At 36.8% G+C, this 21,927-nt stretch overlaps 1 protein-coding gene across 4 annotated transcripts in view; it reads left to right on the top strand.

Moving 5' to 3' along the window:
• The window catches only part of LOC125095445 (CD302 antigen), a 141,129-nt gene that overhangs the window by 12,437 nt on the left and 106,765 nt on the right, over nucleotides 1-21,927 (top strand). For all 4 annotated transcript variants that reach the window (XM_047721848.1, XM_047721847.1, XM_047721849.1 and 1 more), the window contains exons 3-13: nucleotides 458-628; nucleotides 3,741-3,905; nucleotides 9,619-9,729; nucleotides 10,878-11,021; nucleotides 13,664-13,855; nucleotides 14,947-15,104; nucleotides 16,709-16,819; nucleotides 17,371-17,459; nucleotides 17,608-17,777; nucleotides 19,855-20,054; nucleotides 21,730-21,872. In XM_047721848.1, coding sequence (XP_047577804.1) covers nucleotides 458-628; nucleotides 3,741-3,905; nucleotides 9,619-9,729; nucleotides 10,878-11,021; nucleotides 13,664-13,855; nucleotides 14,947-15,104; nucleotides 16,709-16,819; nucleotides 17,371-17,459; nucleotides 17,608-17,777; nucleotides 19,855-20,054; nucleotides 21,730-21,872 — 1,654 coding nt within the window. The remainder of the gene's footprint in view (nucleotides 1-457; nucleotides 629-3,740; nucleotides 3,906-9,618; nucleotides 9,730-10,877; nucleotides 11,022-13,663; nucleotides 13,856-14,946; nucleotides 15,105-16,708; nucleotides 16,820-17,370; nucleotides 17,460-17,607; nucleotides 17,778-19,854; nucleotides 20,055-21,729; nucleotides 21,873-21,927) is intronic.

The following is a 21,927-nucleotide window of genomic DNA, read 5'->3' as shown; positions in this document are numbered from 1 at the left end:
TAAAGAAAAGAAAATAGAATGTAAATTTAGTCTCAGGCAGGGCACCCCTGCCTTCTACCACCCATGGTAATCAGTTTATCCGTGCTGGATCAAGCCAAGACCATTTAGCTCTTCATCACACCACTATAAATGAAGCTTTCCATGGATTATCTCATTGAATCCTCTTAAACAAACCTATGAGCTAGATACTATCATTCCTAACTTTCAAATATAGAAACTGAGGCTAATAGAAGGCTGAGAGCTTGTCCACAGCCACACAGTTGAGCCAGCATTTTAGTTCGGAGCTGAATGCTGCATCCATGCTCTGAATTTTCACACTATGCAGCCTGCTTAGATACTGTATTCTCTTATGTGAAAACAGCAATCTTTCTTTCACAGAAAATTTAGGAATCAGTTAACTGAAGGTGATTGTCCAGTTTTTAATTTTCCTTTCCTCTACTTCCTCCCCACACCACAGAGATCTATACCAGAAATGGGAACTCCTATGGAAGACCTTGTGAATTTCCATTCTTAGTTAATGGGACCTGGCATCATGAGTGCATTTTTGATGAAAATTATGGTGGGCCATGGTGTGCAACCACCTTAGATTATGAATATGATCAAAGGTGGGGCTTCTGCTTACAACCAGGTATGTATGGGCTAGCAGACTTTATATATGGAAAGAAAATAGGTAACCATTTATGTGAGGCAAAAGGGAGAAGGAAGAGTCCAAGATAACTAAAAAATGACTGCAACAAATATTATCCCAGAGAAGGTATGTATTGGAGGAGAGAGAAGGAAGTAATGTGTAGCTATGAACTTGCTTTCAGAAATAGGCCGAGGAAAGGACCAAGACAGGATGGTGCCATGGAAGACAAAGGAGGAGAGAGTGTTCTGTAGCACAGATGGCTCAGGAAGAAGAAGTGGAAAAGGCATGAGCAATTAAGAAATTGCCGCTGACATTTGCTAAAGCAGTTTCAAAAGACCAGTGGTCATACAAGCCAGACTATAGGAGACTAGAAGTGTCAACAGAAGGAGAGAAAGCCTCCTAAGTTTTATGGAATAGAAAGAGAGTGAAGATGGTGGTTTGGGGGCTAGATAGGTTGAAGAAAAACTGTTAGAGTGGTAGAGACTTAAGTATATTTATGGCTTGAAGCGAAGAGGGACCTAAGAGACCTATATCCCTGGTCTCAAAATTGGTGACACTGTTCTCCTGCCATTTCTTTATGTTGGGCAGAGCGTTTTTTCTAATTGCTTCTTACTAGAAACAAACTACTCAGGGTGTGATAAAGATTTCACTGTTCTTTAGAAAGAGAGACCAAAGTAACAGTGCATCATGATCTGGTATATAACTGAGACATATTTTCATACCAGTCAGGTGAGAGTTACAGGTCATAGGACCTGACATGTGATAAGTGCTCCAGAAATATTTTTAACTGGGCAGTAGATTGAGAGAATATATAATAAAGAGAAAGGTAAAAGCTCCAGACCTAGGTAATAACAGTTAATACTTATAGGGTCCTGCCAAGTGTCAGATACTATTCTAAGCACTCAAACTATATTAACCCATTCAATCTTCATACAACCTAATAAGGTAGGTACCACTATTTATCCCCATTTTACAGATGAGCAAAGGGAGGCACAGGGGAGTTCTATCATTTGCCTCAGGTCACATAGCTAATACAATTTAGAGCTAGGATACAAATCTAGGAAATCCAGTTCTGATTTCCCAAATAAATATAGATCATGCCTCATTCAGTAGCCAACCTGGTGGTATTACTAATGCTGATCCCTCCTTAAGGGAAGCTGAACTTCAAAATGAAGAGGTCTAAGCAACTAGATGAGATTATCCTGAGCCAATGGTTCTGCAGCAGAATCACTTGGAAAGTCTGTTAGAACAGAGATTTCTGGGGGCCCACCTCTAGAAATTATAATTTAGTAGATTTGGAGTGAGCCCCAAGAATTTGCAGTTCATTGAGTTCCCAGGTGATGCTGATGATGCTGGTCTGGGGACCACACTTTGAGAATTACTGTTCTAGGTAGAGGCACAGGCTTTTCAACACCCAGAAGATAAAAGCCAGTATTTGCTTCAGCTACAATTAATATCAGGCAGAGTTTGGTCAACAAGGCACTGATTTCATTTAAACCTCACTATAGTCTGGATCCAAAATTTTAGATGTGAAATAGAGCTTGGAGGTTATCCAGTTGCAAACCCTCATTGCTCAGGTGGGGGACAGCAGATGCAAATTGATGACATGGCATGTCAGGGTCAGACCACATTAGTACGGAGTCTGATGGAGATTCCAGGATTCCTGACCCTCATTCCATGGTGTACTCATTCCACTCTACCTTGCTTCCTTGACTGTCATTGGTCTCAGCGTCCTTAGCTTCCTTTGGGAGTGGTAGGGGTAAGAATGGGAGTATTCATAGACCTCTCAGTTATTTTTAGGGAAAAAGCAAGACTGTGAGTTTCTCAAAGCCAAGGATTGCTAAACCATATACATTATATTTTATAGCAAACATACTGCTATCCCACTGGAAGCTTCTGGATTGACAGGCATGAGACCAGTGGTAATAAGGAAACTTTAGGCAATATACTAGCAAATCTACGTATTTTGTTTTCACCAAAGTCACATCCACCTCTGTTGCTAGTTAGGCCATTCAAAAGTGGCTGAAGAAGCAGTGTATGACATTCAGGAGATCAACAAGACCAGATTTAGAGACCAGTGCTCTGATGAGAGCTCTGCCACAGACTCCTCTATATCTTTGTTTCCATCTGTGAAGTGAAAGCATTAGACAAGAGGATCTCAGTGGGCCCTTCCAGCTTGAAAGGCCATGAGTCTAACATGTGATGTGTGACTGGTTATGGTAGGCCCTTTGGAAAAGTCCCTGAGTGGAACCTGGGACACACTTGCTACAGTGTATATTGCATTTCCTCTTCTAGAGAGTACACAGGAGTCTCTAAGTATATTTTTGAACCAGTTGTGTCAAGATCTATGTATCTCATCTAAGAAATAACTTGAAGGGCCTTTGAAATTATACATGCTTTTTAGATAATTGGTAAAGAAAATAATATGCACCTTATGCAATAAACATGTATGTCTATATATATATGCACACATATGTCAACATAGACATCTGCAATATTGATCATAAAATATTAATTATGTGTTATATATTAAATCATCTGTTAAAACATTAAGAGAAATTTGGACTGAGTTTTTCAAATAAGGCAATCACTTGGGTTCTAAATGTTGGGTGTTTAAGCAGCATGTCTGTACACACACACACACACACATACACACACATACACACAGTGGTTTCACTGCAGGCTGTAAGGAAACCCCTCTGCAGTCTGCCACCATCTTCAAATAAGCTTGTTTTTTTGTTTTGTTTTGTTTTGTTTTTTTCCACGGAAGCTTGTTTTCCATCAGCTTAGGAGTTGACAATGTGAATACATTTGAAGACTCCTACATTTCAGCAGAGGGCAGGCATGGGCTAAAATATGGCATGGTAATTGATAGGGAATAAAGGGAGAGTAGAGGATAAGAAAGTGGAAGCTTTAATCAGCCAAAGTCATTTAGTTCTCATGACTTCAATTTCTTTGTGTAACCAAAGAATCAAAATATGGTCTAGTCAAATAATGAGCTTCAAATTTAGTACATCCTAAGAGTATGGAAATTGAGTTTAGTAAACATTGCTAGTAATATAAAACATTATGCCCTTACTTTATGATCACTAACATATCTTTCTATCAACAGAAAATGGCTGTGAAGATAATTGGGAAAAGAATGAGCAGATTGGAAGTTGCTACCAATATAACACTCAGGCAGCTCTTTCTTGGAAGGAAGCTTATGTTTCGTGTCAGAATCAAGGCGCTGACTTACTGAGCATCAGCAGTGCTGCTGAATTAACTTATCTTAAAGGTAGGTTTACGTGTGCTAAAGCAAATTGCTGGGATTATAAAGATGCCATCTGTCTACCTCTGTTTTCATATCCAGGTATGTTGTTTCATGTATATATATTTTTCTATCTTCTCTTAAATGTCAACACTGAAACCTACAGGCAGAATGGTATGAATATAATCCTATTCTATCCATTGAAAATGCATTTTATATTGGAGACTGAAAAGAGGGTAATGTTCAGAAAATGGAGTGAGGTAGTGAGATTAAACTGCAACCCTAAGCCTTATTGAGGAAATTTTTTAAAAGGTGAACATTAAACTCCTTGAACATTGAAAAGTAGAGAAATCAAGGAAGCTGAAGAAGGTGGCTGAGTACATGGCCTCAGGGAAAGGTCCTCCTGTTGAGTAGAGGAGTGCCATCCTCAGAGGCAAGGAGAGGACAAAGAAATCTTAAAGTGGATTTAATCAGTGGACCCACTGAGTGAATGGGATTTTGTTTTATTTTATTTGTGTGGTGATGGTGGGAATTCTTAAATTTTTAATTATGAAAACATATATACAGAAATAGGAAAAGACCTGAAAGAGACCCGTGTAACCACCACCCTGACGTTATACACTCTTTATGCACTAACATTTTGTCATATTTCTTTATATGATTGATCCCCTCCGTCCTTCCCTGCTTCCGTCCCTTTAAAGAAAATATTAATAGAGTTTAAGCCCCATGTCATCTCTCAAAATTACCATTCTTTGAGTACTTTTATAACATATATATGTATAAATACTATATATGTTTTCATTATAATGTTCTGTTTTTATATGATACAAATACTTATGTGCCCTTTTGTAAGTTTATCCATTGTCAACTGCTGCTGTAAAGCATTGCATTGTATGAATAAATCACAACTTATCCATTCCCCTATTGAGAAACAGATTATTTTCAGCTTTTGCTATTGCAAGGAACATCCTCATATGTGCATCTTGGGGCAGACATGTATGACAGTTTCTCTAGAGTAGGAATTGCTGAGTCATTGGGCGCACGTCTCTTCACCACTAACCAAAAATTCCAAATTGTTTTCCAAAGGGCTGCCTTCTTTTACACTTCCACTAGCACCTGATGTTATCAGACTTAGTTGGCCAATGTGATGAGTGTGAAATGGTATTTAATTTTCTTTTATATCTTCCTGATAATTCATGTGGTTTTGTATCTCATGTTTATTAGGCATTCAGGTTTTCAGTTTATAATCTTTATATCTTATAATCAGATATAAAGTTGATATCTTTTGCCTGTTTTCTATTGAATTGTTTGAATTTTTCTTATTGACCTGTTTAGTTCTTTATACATACTTATCTAATCTTGTAGGATTACAAAAATCTTTTCCTAGGCTTTGGTCTTTTTACATTTGTTGCTTCTTATTGTTTAAAAAGACATTAGTTTTAATTTGGTCAATCTTTTCCTTAATGTTTTGTGCTTATTTATATTATTTAGCAAATTCTTTCTTAGCCCTAATATGATAAATATATCCTCTCATTTTTCTTCCAAACATTTATAATTCTGCTTTTCATATCCATAATCCATCTGGAATAAAATTTTTAGAGGCAGGAATCTAATTTATCTTTCTCTATCTTTTCCACGCTTTCTCTGCATGGATGTCAGTTGAACAAATACTATTTATTTCACATTTTTCCCTTAGATTTGTTATGCCACCTTAATAAATATAAACTCCCCTATTTCATGTAGGTTATTTCTAGGCTCTCCATCCTATTCCTTTGGTCTACTTATCTATCTGTGTGTCTATTCCATACTGTTTTAATTATGCCAGCTGTATGGAAAATATGGATGAGCAAGTCCTCCCATATTTTTTCTTGAATTGCTTTGGCTTTTTTTTAACCACTTATTCTCTTCTATGAATTTAAGGATCACCTTATTAATCTCAGTGCAAAACTTTGTTTAGACTTTGGAATTGCACTGAATTTTAGATTAATTAAAGAGGCACTGCCATCACTATATTATTAAGTCTTCTCATCCATGAAAATGATATGCCTTTCTACTACTTATTTGTGACATCTTTTACAAATTCAGTAAAATTATATATCTTTTTCCATCAGATTATTGCACATTTTTTACTAGGAAGTTTATAAACAGAAAGGTTTTATTTTATTTTTAAAAATCAGGGGCGCCTGGGTGGCTCAGTGGGTTAAAGCCTCTGCCTTCGGCTCAGGTCATGATCCCAGGGTCCTGGGATCGAGCCCCGCATCAGGCTCTCTGCTAAGTGGGGAGCCTGCTTCCCTTCCTCTCTCTCTGCCTGCCTCTGCCTACTTGTGATCTCTCTCTGTCAAATAAATAAAATCTTTAAAAAAAAATAAAAAATAAACTTCTATTAAAAAAAAAATAATAATAAAAAAATAAAAATCAAGAAACCCAGGGCACCTAGGTGGCTCAGTTGGTTGACTGACCAACTCTTAATTTTGACTCAGGTCATGCTTTCAGGGTTGTGGGATCAACCCCTGCATCAGGCTCAACCCTCAGTGAAATGTCTGCCTCTATCCCCCTCCTTCTGCCCTTCCCCTCACTCTTGCTTTCTCTCTCTAAAATAAATAAATCTTTTTTTTTAAAAATCAAGAAACGCAAGTTATTGAGTCTCTGATGATTTGAATGACAAAATAACCATAATATATGACAATGATGTTTCAGATTGAGTACTAAATGCTTTTCATACATTGTCTTATTTAATGCCATATAACAGCACTATAAGATATAGGTATTTTGATTGCTATGCTCACTTGGCAGATGAGGATAAGTTAAATGATTTAATGATCATTACAGTGTCATAAAACAAGTATTTCCCATTTACTGATGGGAAATTGGTGCTTAAAAATAAAGTATCCAATGTCACACAGCTGAGAAGTACCAGAATTGGGATTCAAATACCAACATATATGATTCCAGAGCCCTTACATTTTTACTATACTACTTTCTGCTCTTACATAGTTTTCTTTTTTTCTTTACATCATTAAAAGTCTACTAGTCTTTTGTCATGCTTTCTAGCTAGTCCTTTTTTCAGTCCTCCTTTCTTACTTACAGCTTTCCCCTTTTCCTATGTTGTTTGGTACTTGAATAATCAGATCTCTGGAATGGAAATCTATCCATTCCTGATGGGCTAGTGGTTGTCAGTGGAATTCTTTTCTAGAACTCCTTGAACCTTACAAAAAAATATTGTTGAAAGTGAAAAGTGCCAATAAATTTAAGCCTCCTGGAATATTGACATTTGAAAACTGATGTTTTCCGTGAAGAATAAAAGTGTCCAAGTGTGACTGTCAAAACCCTAACAATCTAATAGGATTATTCAGATGTCCTACTGGGGATATCTGAAAAGTCTTCATGGAAGGGAGGGTATTGAACTTGGGATGATGGGTGGGACAGTTTGGTCCTCCATAGTATCCCTAGTTAAAAATTAATAAAGGGAATTCTGAATGTCCTATATGGTTGAGTCTGGAATGCCATAAATATGTCACAGTTTACAGAACTTCTTTAGGAAGGCTGGAGAATCAACTGCTTTTACTAATGAGAAATTTACATTGGATTAAATCCTCAATTTGTATGCCAGCACTTCTGCTAACAAGGTGAAGAAAAGGAGAATTCAGAGTTCCCTTCAGCAGTCTCCTCAAACCATCAACCCAAGTACCCACCTTTTCCTTCCTCATAGAATATCCTTACCATCTATTTCCTTGAGCAAAGTGAAGCAAATCCTTAGTTTCCCTTCCTCATACTTGCAAATTTATCTGTATCTGTCATCCCTCCAGTTTGCTCAAGGTTAACTCCTTCTCCAAAGCTCTTCACATCCACACCAGCTGTTTCTTCTCTCGCTGATATTTTCATTGACTCTCACTCTACTGACTCTTCCCCAACAGGCCATAAACTTATTTAAATTTCTACCATTAAAAAATATAGATAGATGGGTGTAGATATATAGATATAGATACAGATGTATCTATAAAGATGTATCTCTCTCCTAGATCCTGAATATCTGCCTCTTTCTTTCACAGACAAGCTCTTGGAAAACACTGTGTATCTTTCATTCCTAAATTCACATCTGTTCCTCAGTGGAGTGGTAATTGGGCCTCTGTCCCTACCACCCTCTTTGCAGACTCCTGCCCATCCCAAACCCATTGGTATTTGTTAACATTGGTCTCTGGGTATTGTTCTTGGCCCCTTCCATCTTTGCGGATTCTATTTCTGCTCTACACAGAGGGGCTTTTCCATTCCTTGGGTGTCAGTTCTAGTGGAGTTACCTGTTCAGGCATTTATGTAGTCAAAATTAACCTCAAAAAGTCCTTAGAGTATGGATATGGTTTTCTATATGCAGATCACATAGATCTATCTGATATATATAAAGGAACAAAATGATATATACCAGATATATTTGTATGATTTACATATAGAAAACATATCCTTATTTTAAGAACAATTTTTATGTAAATAATGTACACATAAATTATATAAAACATATTAATACAAATTTAATTATTTTAAAATCTTATAAATTATGTTTTATAATTTATAAAAAGGTTATCTTAAACATTAATATTTTATAAATATTATAATTATAAATATATTTTATATTTAGGGAGAGATAGGTTATATATATAATTTAATAATACATCATACGTAATTTCCTGAGAGGAATTAAGAGACTGTTATCAAGTGTCTTACTGTTGAGAATATTTCAACAAATTTGTAGAGATTCCAGCCTGTTAGCTCTTCCTATTTGTCAGCAACATCCTTGTCTTCTGTAGACCATTTCATCAGTTGTTCTATCTGTTCTACCTGGCCCTCAGTATCTTCAAGTTCTCTTTTCACGTTGTTGATGAAGACTTAACCAGGCTCTTGTATAATTTTGTTGACTTTCTTGATACTGGTATGAAAATCCTTACAATCTTTTCATCCAGTTTACCAATACATATGGACCCATGCAACCATAATTGCATCCATTGCTTGTGGGTGTGTGTATACTGAGTGTCATTCGTCCACAACTAACCTCACTATTTAAATTATCTCTGCTTCTCTATCTTTGTCTCACTTTTTTGCTGATGGTTTCTGGTTGCCAAATAATGAATTTGAATGACACATTTCCCCTGTAGTGTTTGTGTGTGTGTGTGTCTTGTTCTGTGACTCCATCCTAAAGATCTCCTTTGGACTCTAAAGCTATATATTCCATTGCCTACCAAACAGCTCCTGTACATATTTCTGAAGCAGTATGGGTAACACTTTACTGTTTAGGGGATTCACATCTGTTTTGTTCACTAAATTGAAATCATCATGGGGGCAGGGACTTTGTCTTTTTTTTTTTTTTTTTTTTTGCCCTAGTACCAGTTAAATAATATGTGCTTAATGAATTTAAACTGTCAGTCTGGAATACAATCAGTTCTTCAAAATCTTGATATATAATGGAAACTGTTTTCATCTGTATCAGTACAAAAGGTTAAAAATAGTGAAACAGCTATTTTGAGAAGATTCTGTTCTTGCCTTAGAAGAAAGGGACAAGCTAGTAGGAAAGCTGAAATGAATTAACTTACCAGCCTTTAGTTAACCTTTGTTGGAGAGACAGCCTCCTACAAGGACTCCTGCCTTACCATCAAGGCCTTTAAATATTTTTGGTATTAGTAGAAACTTAAGTTTGACTTCGATAATAATTTAGGTAATTTTGTCACTTGTTAAAATTATGTCATTCTTACAGAAAAAGAAGGCATTCCAAGAATTTTCTGGATTGGCTTAAATCAACTATACTCTGCTAGAGGCTGGGAATGGTCGGACCATAAGCCATTAAACTTTCTCAACTGGGACCCAGGTAACTGCTCCCTCTTCTACCTACTATGCCCAGAGCAAAACTTCGAAAAAGTAAATAAACAAAATCATCCCACTCTCTGACAGCTTATAAAAATTTCAAATCTTGACAATTGTTATTATGGTTACTTCTCAAAAGAATTTTTTTTCCCTAATTCCTTCTTTATTATGATACCATTATAGCCAAGTTGAACCATATCACGGATAACTGAGCATTTGTCTCTAACCTTTACGGCAACCCAACATTTCTAAGTAACAGCAGAATAAGCCCCATCACATGGCCTAGAAACTGTTCTGTGTCCCTTAGGTGACTTGACATGTCTATGACTAACCCATGTTGTTTCATCTGCAGCTTAACTCCATTCAGAAGTATGCTCTCATTTTAAAACTCTTGGGGTCTCCCACAGCAGTGCTCAAGTACTAACAACATAATGGTTGTATTTTATTACACAAATAAATACCTTAAGGAAAATTTTATAGTGAATAAAACAAACAAAATCCTACTTAGCCAAAAGATTTTTCTCCCCAAAAGAAGTTTAGATACCTTTTTAAAAAAATAAAATCTTAGGCTTCTGACAAAGGTAGAACCTAAAAGTTAACACTAGCTCCAGTACGAAATATCCTGTACACATATAAGAAAAATGGGCTAAGTGCAATAAAATACCAATAGGTCATTTCAGTTTAATGAAATTTCGTTATTAGTGAATAAATTCTCTATTATTCTCTATTATCTCTTATTTAAAGAATAAAATCTTTAAAGATGATTTAACCTTTAGTTCAAGGTCTTAAGGGCATTTTAGAACCATAATATAGTATATTTATTATATAGAATAGCAGATTAGGAGCTATTGTCCACAGAATATGATATGGAAGTTGATTGGGAGCAGATGTTTGTTTTTGATTTTTGGTTTTGTTTTTTCAATTAACTATACTGTATCATAGTATTTTGCCTTATACCCTATATTTTAAAAGGAAGACATATTTAAGCACATGGGTGTCCATTGAGGCTTATACATCTTAATTCAGTAGAAGGTTTAACTATTTTATGAGTTCCAATAAAAGCAAAAAATTAGGAATACAAATTATTTTTTCTAACCACCACTCTGGGCCTAACCTTCTCCTTTGAACTCTTCGAAAATTCTCCCGTTTAAGATATGCCTAGCGCACCTACAATGATAGGCGGATCAAGCTGTACAAGGATGGATGCCATGTCTGGTCTATGGCAGAGTTTTTCCTGTGAAGCTCAATTGCCATATGTCTGCAAGAAACTATTAAATAACACAGTGGAGTTAACAGGTATCTTTTTCATTTCTTTGTGCAAGCCGGCCTTAAAATTATAGTTTTGTGAAGTCGAGTAAATCCATTTCAGATATCTAATTCTACCTTTTCAATGCCAGTGCCAAAAACTACTTCATTTAGACCTTGTGGCTGGATATTATTAACTCTATATGCCTAAAGCTTTGGTTTGGTAAAGCCCCACAAGAAGGCAGAGGTATTCTAGGTAAGAAATATGTTTCTATCCACAGGTGGCTCTTTTTTCTTTAGAGCAATGGTGCTCAGAGTGTGGTTCCTAGACCAAGAGTATCAGTATCACCTGTACCTTTTCAAAACACATTCTTAGAACCCACCCCAGATTTACTGAATCAAAAACTCTGTGGGCCCCAACAACCTGTGTTTTAAGAAGCCTTCCTGGAGATGCTGATGCATACTCAGCTCTTATGTATGATCTGCCTCTGAGAAGTAAAAAACGATGGTTGGAGGAACTCTTCTAGGGTTTCTAGCTCCTTCTCAATGATGCCCACCTCTGTTCTGTCCTTCTTTGCCAGGCTGCTCCTTTAGGTTGTTGTGTTGATAAATCAGGTAGAAAAGGGAAGGTGCAGAAGGACAAAACATGTACAAGGAAGGTTTTTTTTTCCCCCAAGGGATTTCAGGGATAAGAGAAACATGGAACAGTTGAAGTTTCTGAGGTACAAAGAAACTTTAGAAGCCTTTGAAAGGATAAGAGGAGTGCCCTGTCTGGCACAAGCCTCACCACATACCTGGTATTTGATTAAATCCTCCTGAATAAGAAAAACTAGTACTCAAAACTGGAAGGGAAAAAGGGGGGCTTAAAATGTCTTGTTTAAAGAATGTTGGGGGGGCGCCTGGGTGGCTCAGTGGGTAAAAGCCTCTGCCTTCAGCTCAGGTCATGATCCCAGCGTCCTGGGATCGAGCCCCGCATCGGGCTCTCTGCTCAGCAGGGAGCCTGCTTCCTCCTCTCTCTCTGCCTGCCTCTGTGACTACTTGTGATCTCTGTCAAATAAATAAATAAAATCTTTAAAAAAAAAAAAAGAATGTTGGGGGAAGGGAATAAAATTTCTTATCCACATGGTAGCATAAAGCTATTTTTTTAAGACTAAAAAATAAATATATAGAATGAGGACTGTCAGGAGATGTTTTATTAAAACAATAGGGGAAAATGAACACTCATCTGTCAAGTTGATTCAAACCAAATTTAGTCCACACAACAAAAAGCATAATAGAAAAGATAGCACAGATGAAAATAAACCTGGGTGACTGATGATATAAATATGCTGTAGTAGCAATTATTAAGTAAATATGATGTTTCCACATGATCGAATAATATGCATTTATTAAAATAACTGTGCTGGCAGGCAGATACAAGAGCAGAACAAAACGATATGCCTACTTATCATTTTAATCTTGTAAAAATATGTATTCATAGAGACAAAAACTAGACTAGGAAAATGTTTGTCCTAAGTTCAATTATGGGTGTTTTTTTCCTCTGTTCCTTTATCATAATTATAAAATAATAATAATAATAATAATAATAGCAAGTGCTATTTTAGAAATGTAAAATTGAGTTACCTTGCAAATGTGAGAAGCTAACCGGACCTGAGTTTTATCTTTAAGTGAAGAACAAACTGTTCACATTTTTAAGATGCTGTGTTTTCATACATCAGGTATTCCAAACAGTCCAGAACCCATGAAGTCTGAGTAATTGACTTAATTTCTAATTCTATTAAGAAGGACAGAAGTAGGGACGCCTGGGTGGCTCAGTGGGTTAAGCCGCTGCCTTCAGCTCGGGTCATGATCCCAGCGTCCTGGGATCGAGTCCCACATCGGGCTCCTTGCTCAGCAGGGAGCCTGCTTCTCCCTCTGCCTCTGCCTGCCACTCTATCTGCTTGTGCTCACTCTCGCTCTCTCTCTCTCTCTCTGACAAATAAATAAATAAAACCTTTAAAAAAAAAAAAAAGAAGGACAGAAGTATTTTGTATGGTATTATACCTGTCTTTTTCTCTAGTCTTTCTTGACCATCATCTGAGTGAGTTTTAATGTGGTGAAAACAAAGAATCACTAATTGCATAAGGATGTAGATCTAGTAGTGGGAAGGAAAGGAGAGGTCCAGAGAGGCCCTGTGCTCTTTCCCCCCATTGCTGTCTTCTCTTTTGTATAGAGTTTATAAATGTTCTACTTATTCCTTAAATCTCTGCCCCGTGTCCAACAGTAGGCATGAAACCACATCCCCTTGCTGATCTGACCATACATGAAAGGAGGCTGGACTTCATAACCTCTCAAAGTCAGAGACTGGAGGGGAACCTAACAAATCCCAAACCAAGGAAGAGATTTGTTAACAAGTGGCTTACCCGACACCATCCTCCTGTCTCTTAGGACTAAAGGCAGCCCCTTCTCAAATAGTTGGAGCCTAATCATGTAGCACGTTTGTATCACATTACAGTCATATAATTACCTGTATCCCTGCAGTCACTCTTAAGATGTAGAATGAAGCACCACATAAATTCATGTCCCTGTGCTATTTGACATCCCATTCCCCAGCTTTCCAGAATCCTCATGATTTAAGAAGGAAGAATTTGCAATGTTATTGATTCAAAATAGATGTATCTTTACTGGAATATAAATAGCTGTTTTTCCTGCAGATGTTTGGACATATTCAGACACACACTGTGATGCAGGCTGGCTGTCAAATAATGGGTTTTGCTATCTCCTGGTAAATGAAAGTGATTCCTGGGATAAGGCACATACAAAATGCAAAGCCTTGAACGGCGATCTCATCAGCATTCATTCTTTAGCAGATGTGGAGGTGGTTGTCACAAAACTCCATAATGGGGGTAAGTTTTTAAAATATCCTATTTGAGAGGTTTGAAATGTTCTAAAGTGCCCCTATTTTTAGATTCTTGGTAGGAATGAAAGCTTACAGTTTGGTCCTTACAGATTTGCACTGTCCAATAGAATTTTCTGTGATGATGGAAATGTTCTATAATCTGCACTGTCCAATACTGCGGCCACCAGCCGTTTGGGGCTTGTGAGGACATGGAATGTAACTGAGGAACTGATTTTTATTTTTATTTAATTTTAATTTTAATTAATTTACAAATAGCCATACATAGCTAGTAGCTGTCAATTTGACAGTATAGCCAGTGATTGAATAATTTTCCTCATCTCATAAGCTAAAACCTATTTAAGTTGCTCCAGATGCTTGTGATGATTATTTCACTTTTGTAGTTATTTAAAAGCTAAAGACTGAAGAACAAAAATACACTAGATGCGCAGTATCATATCCACCTTCTAGGATTCACTAATAATAATAGCTAACAATAGACACCTATTCTGTGTCGGCATGGTATTGTTTCCCCTGGGAAGGCAGCAGCATCATCCCAGGGCAGGGGTGGACATCCATGCTATTCTAACTGGAGTATCTAGGATTGTATTTGTAGAATTCCATTGCAGTTTTCCCCTGTTGTCCAAAGATAGACTGTTCTTCTGAAACCTTTGATAAACCAGAATGGCATAAAACAAAGAAGCAAACATCATTTCATAAAAGCAAAAATCCACCTCAGATTTTGTTCACTTAGGGAAAATAGGTACATATATCTTTCATAAAAGTGAAGTGACAGAAAGAGCTTTTGGACAAGAGGAAACCTGTATACCCTATAAAGCAAAGTTTATCTAAATCAGGTATCAGGAACACCTAACCTGCAGATCACAACTTGGCTGTTCCACTATGTACTCTTGACTGCATAAGTACCCTGAAAAGCCCTTGACGCCTGGCCTGCCTAAATTATCAGTATTTTCATAGATTCATTACAAATACTATTGAGGCTCCTAAAACCCCATTATCAGAATGTAAAAATCAGTGACAATGTACATATTGAACTATGTAATTGAGTAAAACCAAATAAATAAAATATTTTTCTTTTAGATGCCGAAGAGAAAATATGGATAGGTCTTAAGAACAAAAATGTTCCAAGTTTATTTCAGTGGTCTGATGGTACTGAAGTTACTCTAACATATTGGAGTAAGAATGAGCCAAATGTTCCCTACAATAAGACTCCCAACTGTGTTTCCTATTTAGGAAAGGTAGGAAACTTTCTATGGCTTATTTATATTCTTATTGTATACCAAATAATGTTAAAATGACTTTGGTTGGGATATTTGTTTAAGCCTGGAAAGAAAATAAAACGTAAGAGCCCGGTAGATTGTCTTTCTGGAAGCTACTAGAAAAAAGGAGGCAAATAAAACAATTAAATAAGCAATGCACTTCCTGTCTGAGAGTATCTGCTCTGGTCTGAAACACATGAAGGAAATCCTGTTAGTACTCAATTCTTGTGCCAGATTGGTTCTAATAAGCTGCTTTCTCTCTGGACCAACAGTGTATTTAACATATAGCCACAGCTTAAGGGAAAAATCCCATCTTCTGAATTCATGTTCAGATTTTTATATTAATCTTACTTTAAGAAGTGAAAAAATATTTTTGTTTAAAAATTAGATCTAGGGGTGCCTAGCTGGCTTAGTCGATGGAGCATGTGACTCTTGATCACTGGTTTGTGAGTTTGAGCCCCACATTAGATATAGAAATTACTTAAAAAAATAAAATCTTTTAAAATTAATTAATTAATAATTAATTTAAAATTAGGTCTAATGTTTTTCAGAGAACATCTTTCTTATGTGGAATGCTTAGCTATTTATTGAACATGCTTTAGTTAATAGTCCAAAGTAGACTGTATGTTGAGAGAAAATACATGTTTACCTTTATATTTTGTTTGTATCATTTTCCTAGGGACTCCTAATTATTTAGGGGGCTTGTGTCCCCCAGACTTTTAGAGAGACTTAAGTGGAAGTAGCAAATGTTATGCGTATTTAGGAGTGTTTCAAGGGTAAAGAGATATCTAGAAAGGTGTCAAAGATGAATTTAGAAGGGTGTCACATTTGGTGCTCTATTTAAAGGATTTTTAAGATGTTTTTGGTAGAGGTCAAAGATAGAAATGAGATTCCATAGACAAGACTACCCTGATAACATACCTAGATAGCATTCCAGTGTTCAAAATTGACCCTTATCACAATTGACTTGTTGAAATTTAATTTGAAGAAAGCAGAGTGACTTAAGCAAAATTAATATTAAGTAGCGTATTTGAAAGAGAGAACTTTGAAGTCTAAGCTGAAATAGAGTGGAAAGAACTTTTGATTCTGGAATTCGTGGAGAGTAACTGTTCTAACTATCATGATTATGTTATATATGAGGAGATTGAAATAGCATGGTTGGTTGACATATCCAAAACTTTTTCATCAGTGGGCAGACTTTGGCCATGTCATGTGGAAGAAGGCTTGAACACTGTCAATTGTGTGTAGGCTGAGTTCTTCTTTCTTCAACTCCTGGACTAAATGTCCTTCAATGGTTTTATTGTTACTCTTATAAGAAAATGGAATTCATCTCCACTATGCTCTTGAGGTGGTGCTAAAATAACAGGCAGTGAGCCACAACCTTGCAGGCATGTTGGGTAGTATTTTCTAGGAGTATATTCCCAGATGTAGTCATTTCTCTTTTCTCCCCTTCCTCCTCCCCTTGCCTCTTGCACACAGTATTGTTAGAAGAAACTATCTTGATTTAAAATAAGTCAGAGTTCAACTCTAAATATGTGGCAAATAATTTCTCTGTGGAAAATTTTTTTTCTATTTTTAAAAAGCTAGGTCAGTGGAAAGTCCAGTCGTGTGAAGAGAAACTTAAATATGTATGTAAGAAAAAGGGAGAACAAATGAATGATACGACATCTGACAAGATGTGTCCTCCAGATGAGGTATGTAAAGTCCCTGCGTAAGTTTTTCCAAGCAGAATTACACCTTCTTCGTCAAGAATGATAGGTGAGACTGAAACAATTCAGACTTGGGAAACAGAAGAAATGACTGCCTTCTGTTCTTTTACATTAGAGCAAATCAGAGAGCAGTGAATCATTACATATTAGCATTCTTACAGAAGAAAAAACATTATAGGAAAAAGAATTACCTATTCATGATTTCTATAAAAATCTATGTGATTATAATCCCTAATGCTGATGTCTTTACTTCCCCCATTTATCTTTTCCCTCTCCAAAAATAGTTCAACCAACATTATAGTCTTATGAGGAGCTAGGTCCCGGAGGTAAGGAGAAATAAGACACTCCTGTCTGACACAGGCTCACAATCCTGTTGGAGTTATCTATGAAGTTGTAACCCACCTTCATCATGTGTATGAATGTACAGGCCATGTCCTTGACTTCTCTAAATGTGAGCTGTTATCAGTGTAGTAGACTCTTGCTTATGAGAGGGGGACATTAAGTCTGAACAGTGTGATACTTCTCCTTGGATTTAGGGCTGGAAAAGACATGGAGAAACCTGTTACAAGATTTATAAGGATGAAGTCCCTTTTGGAACCAACTGCAATCTGACTATAACTAGCAGGTATGACCATCAGTAAACATGTACTTGTGAGCTTTTAACTCTGGGTTAGCTTTACTAAATAAGTCTCCTAAGAAAAAGATGCATCTTCAATATACCTAGTAATTCAATCACTATAAAAGCACCTGCTAATTTAACTCTTGTTTTGTAGATTTGAGCAAGAGTACCTGAATGACATGATTAAAAAGTATACTAAATCTCCAGGAAAATATTTCTGGACTGGCCTGAGAGATATAGATTCACATGGAGAGTATAGCTGGACAGGTGTTGGTGGAGTAAAGCAAGCTGTAACCTTTTCCAACTGGAATTTTCTTGAACCAGGTAAGTAGTGGAATATGATGATTTGTGAAATGCAGTATACCTCCCAGGTATGGTCTTCACTTAGCTTTGCAATGTGAGGGAAATGATCATCTTCAGGATGAGAGTCTGTCTATGGAACCATAAATGGAAGCAGTGACTATGTTTTCCTAAGAAGTCCTTGGTAATAATCCCCAAAAAGGAGTTAAAAAACTCAGTTCTCAGAAACCACCCTCTAATGGCACAAAGCTAGAACCATCAATGTGAGGGTTTTTTTTAATCTTTTCCATCTAAGTCTCAAACAGAATCTAGAAGCTTCATTTTGAAGTGCTTTACGTTTTCATCTCTCTGCTTCTTAACTTCTTCACAATTGAATGTGTTTATTTCTATTATTCCAAATGGGTAAAAATTAAGGAGGCAATATTGTAGGTATGGTTTATTCTGAAAGTTAGTTCATCTTTCTTCAATCAGCTCAAAGCATTGAACATAATTAGCCATCAAATTAGAACATTTTGAACCAAAAAAGACCTCAGAAGTCCCTTTTGATTTTAGAGTTGAAAGACTGAGTCTTAGAAAGGTGATTTACTTGACAAATGTTGCCTGGTTATTTAATCGCTAAAATCCGGATGCCCTGATTTCAGTCCAATGCTTTGTAAAGGATTTTGGCTTTCTATAAGACCAGAGTTAGACAGCATTAGAGTTAGGAAGTATTCAACTTTTCTTCCTTTGGATTACTTATATTTTCTTGTTTCTGTACCATGTGATCATGAGGACCACTTTTTATAACCCAGTAACTAGAACATATGAGTGCATAATGAAACATAATATTTGAAATAAAGAATGCCCACAAAATTTGAAATAGATGGTCACCACCATAAATATGAATGGTATTGATAACAAAGTCATCTTTTTACTTGTGGAAGATGGAGGATACAGGTGATAATCCTAGTTAAATCTTGCCTTAGATTATAATGCTTTAATTATAATTATATATGATTATAATTATATGTATGTTATAAATATATATGATTATAATGTTTATAATGTTCTAATATACAAAACATATGGGATTTCTTTTATAGACATTCAGATATCTTAGAGTCAATATCATCTTCTTCATAGAAAAGCCTCAGTGGTTAGAGAGGAGCTCAGAAAGTAGCCACAATGACTATTCTCTCAGTCCTATAGTCAGAAAGACTATCACTGAGCTCTCTTTACCATAATTACTCCCAGCTTCAGCCAGCATGGTCCATCATGGACAAGGCATGGGTAGGGGGCAGAACAGGGGGAAAATAAGACACCCCACCAGGGCAACATAGCATTTTTCTCCCAGTCCTTTGTTCCCATTGCTGTCCATGTATGAGACATGAGACCATGTCTGTTTGGTGGAATAGAAGTTGTCCTTATTACTTTCCAACTTATGTTCTTGTCTCTTGCCCATTTCATTCAGTGTGGTCGAATATAAAAGGGAACATGGCACTTGTGGCAAGTCACTTTTTCTTCATCTGAAAAATGGATCTGTTAATATAAGCTATCTCTTAATGTTGTGAATAAATAAAATTCTGGCAGCCAAAAAATAAGTAGAAAACAAATGTGTGTTACTATACACCTCCTTCTCTTTATTGTACTGCCTTTTCCTTTCGATCTGAATGTGAAAGAGTTTCATTTTGAGGGTTACTAAGTTCCTTAAAAACTGTTTAAAGTTGTTAAGGTAATATGAATCCCTTAGGCTATGCTGAGCAGCTTAGTGGTTTAGGCTACAGCTGCAGATACAGACCAACTGAGTTCCAGTTCTGATCAACCACTTACTAACATGTGACCTTGGACAAGTCACTAATCCTCACTGCACCTTAGTATGATACTCTGGAGGTCTGTTGTAAGGACTGATTAATTTGATCCTGTTAGAATAGTACCTGGCAAGTAATAAACACTTCTCTTTATTACCATCATGATCATCATTGTTGTCATCATTATTATGAACCACACATTTCTTTCTTCTGTTGTCTTTTATATTCTTTCTCCAGACCTTGGCCCAGATAAAGGGTAAGGACACTAGAAAATGTTTGGACTTTAATTTTCAAATGTAATGTTTCAACCCCAGCTTCTCCAGGCGGGTGTGTGGCTATGGCTACTGGAAAGTCTCTTGGAAAGTGGGAGGTGAAAGACTGCAGAAACTTCAGAGCACTTTCAGTTTGCAAGAAAATAAGTGGGCCCATTCGGCCTGAAGAAGTAGCTCCCAAGCCTGAAGACCCCTGTCCTGAAGGCTGGCATAGTTTCCCTTCAAGTCTTTCTTGTTATAAGGTAAAGTAACATTCTCATTCAGTTCTTTAATGAGGTTATCTTTCTACTATCCTAGTCCATATGCTTGTAGAAATTATGCTTCTCTTCAGGCACATATGTAACCTACCAGCATGTTTGGGAATGCCATTGAACCTTTGTCATGAGACAGCTAATCCTCACATGAACTCATGTCCTACCCAAAAGAGCAATGCCAGAGCCAGAACTGGCTCATTCTTAGTGTTCTTTTGTTCTGAGAAGTTAAGTAAGCTACATGCTACATACTTTGCTTATGATTCTCATATCCCTCTAATCCTTGTTGTCAAATGAAGAATTCTATCACTTCTTACATTAAAAAAAAAATAAATTTTTTCAGGCCTGTATCAGTCAGCTGTTCCCACAAAGAAACTATTACATACCATCCCCCAAAATTCAGTGGCTGTAACAATAAACATTTCGTCTCGTGTTCACAGATCGCTGGGTCAAATAAGGATTGATTGTTTTAGTTTAGGCTTAAATGGTGAGCTCTGCTTTCAACTGTGGGTCAGCTCTGCTGGGCTCCAGGCTGTGAGTTGGGGTGTGCTTCCTTTTGACTGGGTCTCGGGCTGATGGGACAGTAGCTATCAGGGGCTTGTTCTTCTCATGGTCAACTGCCGGAGCCTGAGAGGCAAGCCTAAGCATGTAAGCACATTTCAGGCCTCTGTTCACTGTACCTCCTCTACTCTATGCCATTGATCACAGCAAAGTCTCATAGCCAGGCCCCAAATCAAGGTATAGAGGAGTGTATGTCACCCGCCAGGAGGCCATAGCAAGAATGTACAGTTATATCACAGGGAACTGAAGAATTGGGATCAGTAATTCGATCTACTATTGTATAATCTCTTCTTCTTCTTTTTTTGAAAAAAATTAGTCATCACAAACCAAAGAGTCTGAAGTGGCAAGTTTTGTTTTGCCACTCTCTGTCAATATTACCCTTTGATTCATCTTCATCAGAAAATAGGCCTGTACTTGTACAGGTCTTAGTGTAGTATGTCCATAATTATGTTCTAGCACATTTCTCTGTAGAAGTCTACTCCCAAAGTATTCATGTGTATCCTTTATAACCTTACCGGGTGGTCCTAGGAATGCAGGAGAATTGCAGGTGTCTTGTTGCAGCAGTTCCCCATCCTGGTGAGGAAAGTCACTCATTCACTCTACTGACAGCAGTAGTTGGCACCTGTGCTGGCCTTCAGTTGACATTTTCAGCGGGTCCTGTTTGTGTCATGGTATATGTTTTTTTTCACCTGTTTTAATTACAGGTAAAAATAAAAACATTTTCCTTATTATATACCTGTAAGAATCCTTTCAGAGACCTACACATTTGAATTTAAGAAACAAAATAAATGAGCAAAGGAATAAAAAGGAAAAACCAAAACCAGACTCTTAACTGTAGAGAACAAACTGAGGGGAAGTGGGTGGAGGGATGGGTGAAATACATGATGGGGATGAACGAGTACACTTACGGTGAGCGCTGAGTAATGTATTGAATCATTGAATCATTCTATTGTACACCTGAAACTAATATAACACTGTATGTTAATTATATTTGAATTCAAATAAGCCCACTTTAAAAACCTACACATTTGACCATAATAAACTTCAAAATTATGAATACTTTATGATTATGCCAGAAAAGAGATTAACATTGGGTCTTGTTAAGCTGTTTCATATAGAAAGAGTTGTAAGAAAAAGGAACTGGGAAGAAGCTGAGAGATTCTGCCAAGCTCTTGGAGGACACCTTCCTAGCTTCACTCATGTGGATGAAGTAAAGGAATTTCTTCACTTTTTAATGGACCGGTTCAGGTAATACTTTTAGAATGAGATCTTCTATGCTAAATTTGATGTCCTCCAGGTATTC

This window comes from Lutra lutra, chromosome 3, assembly GCF_902655055.1.
Source record: "Lutra lutra chromosome 3, mLutLut1.2, whole genome shotgun sequence".
Taxonomy (NCBI): Eukaryota; Metazoa; Chordata; class Mammalia; order Carnivora; family Mustelidae; genus Lutra; species Lutra lutra.
This window is presented reverse-complemented; position numbering and strand designations above follow the sequence as displayed.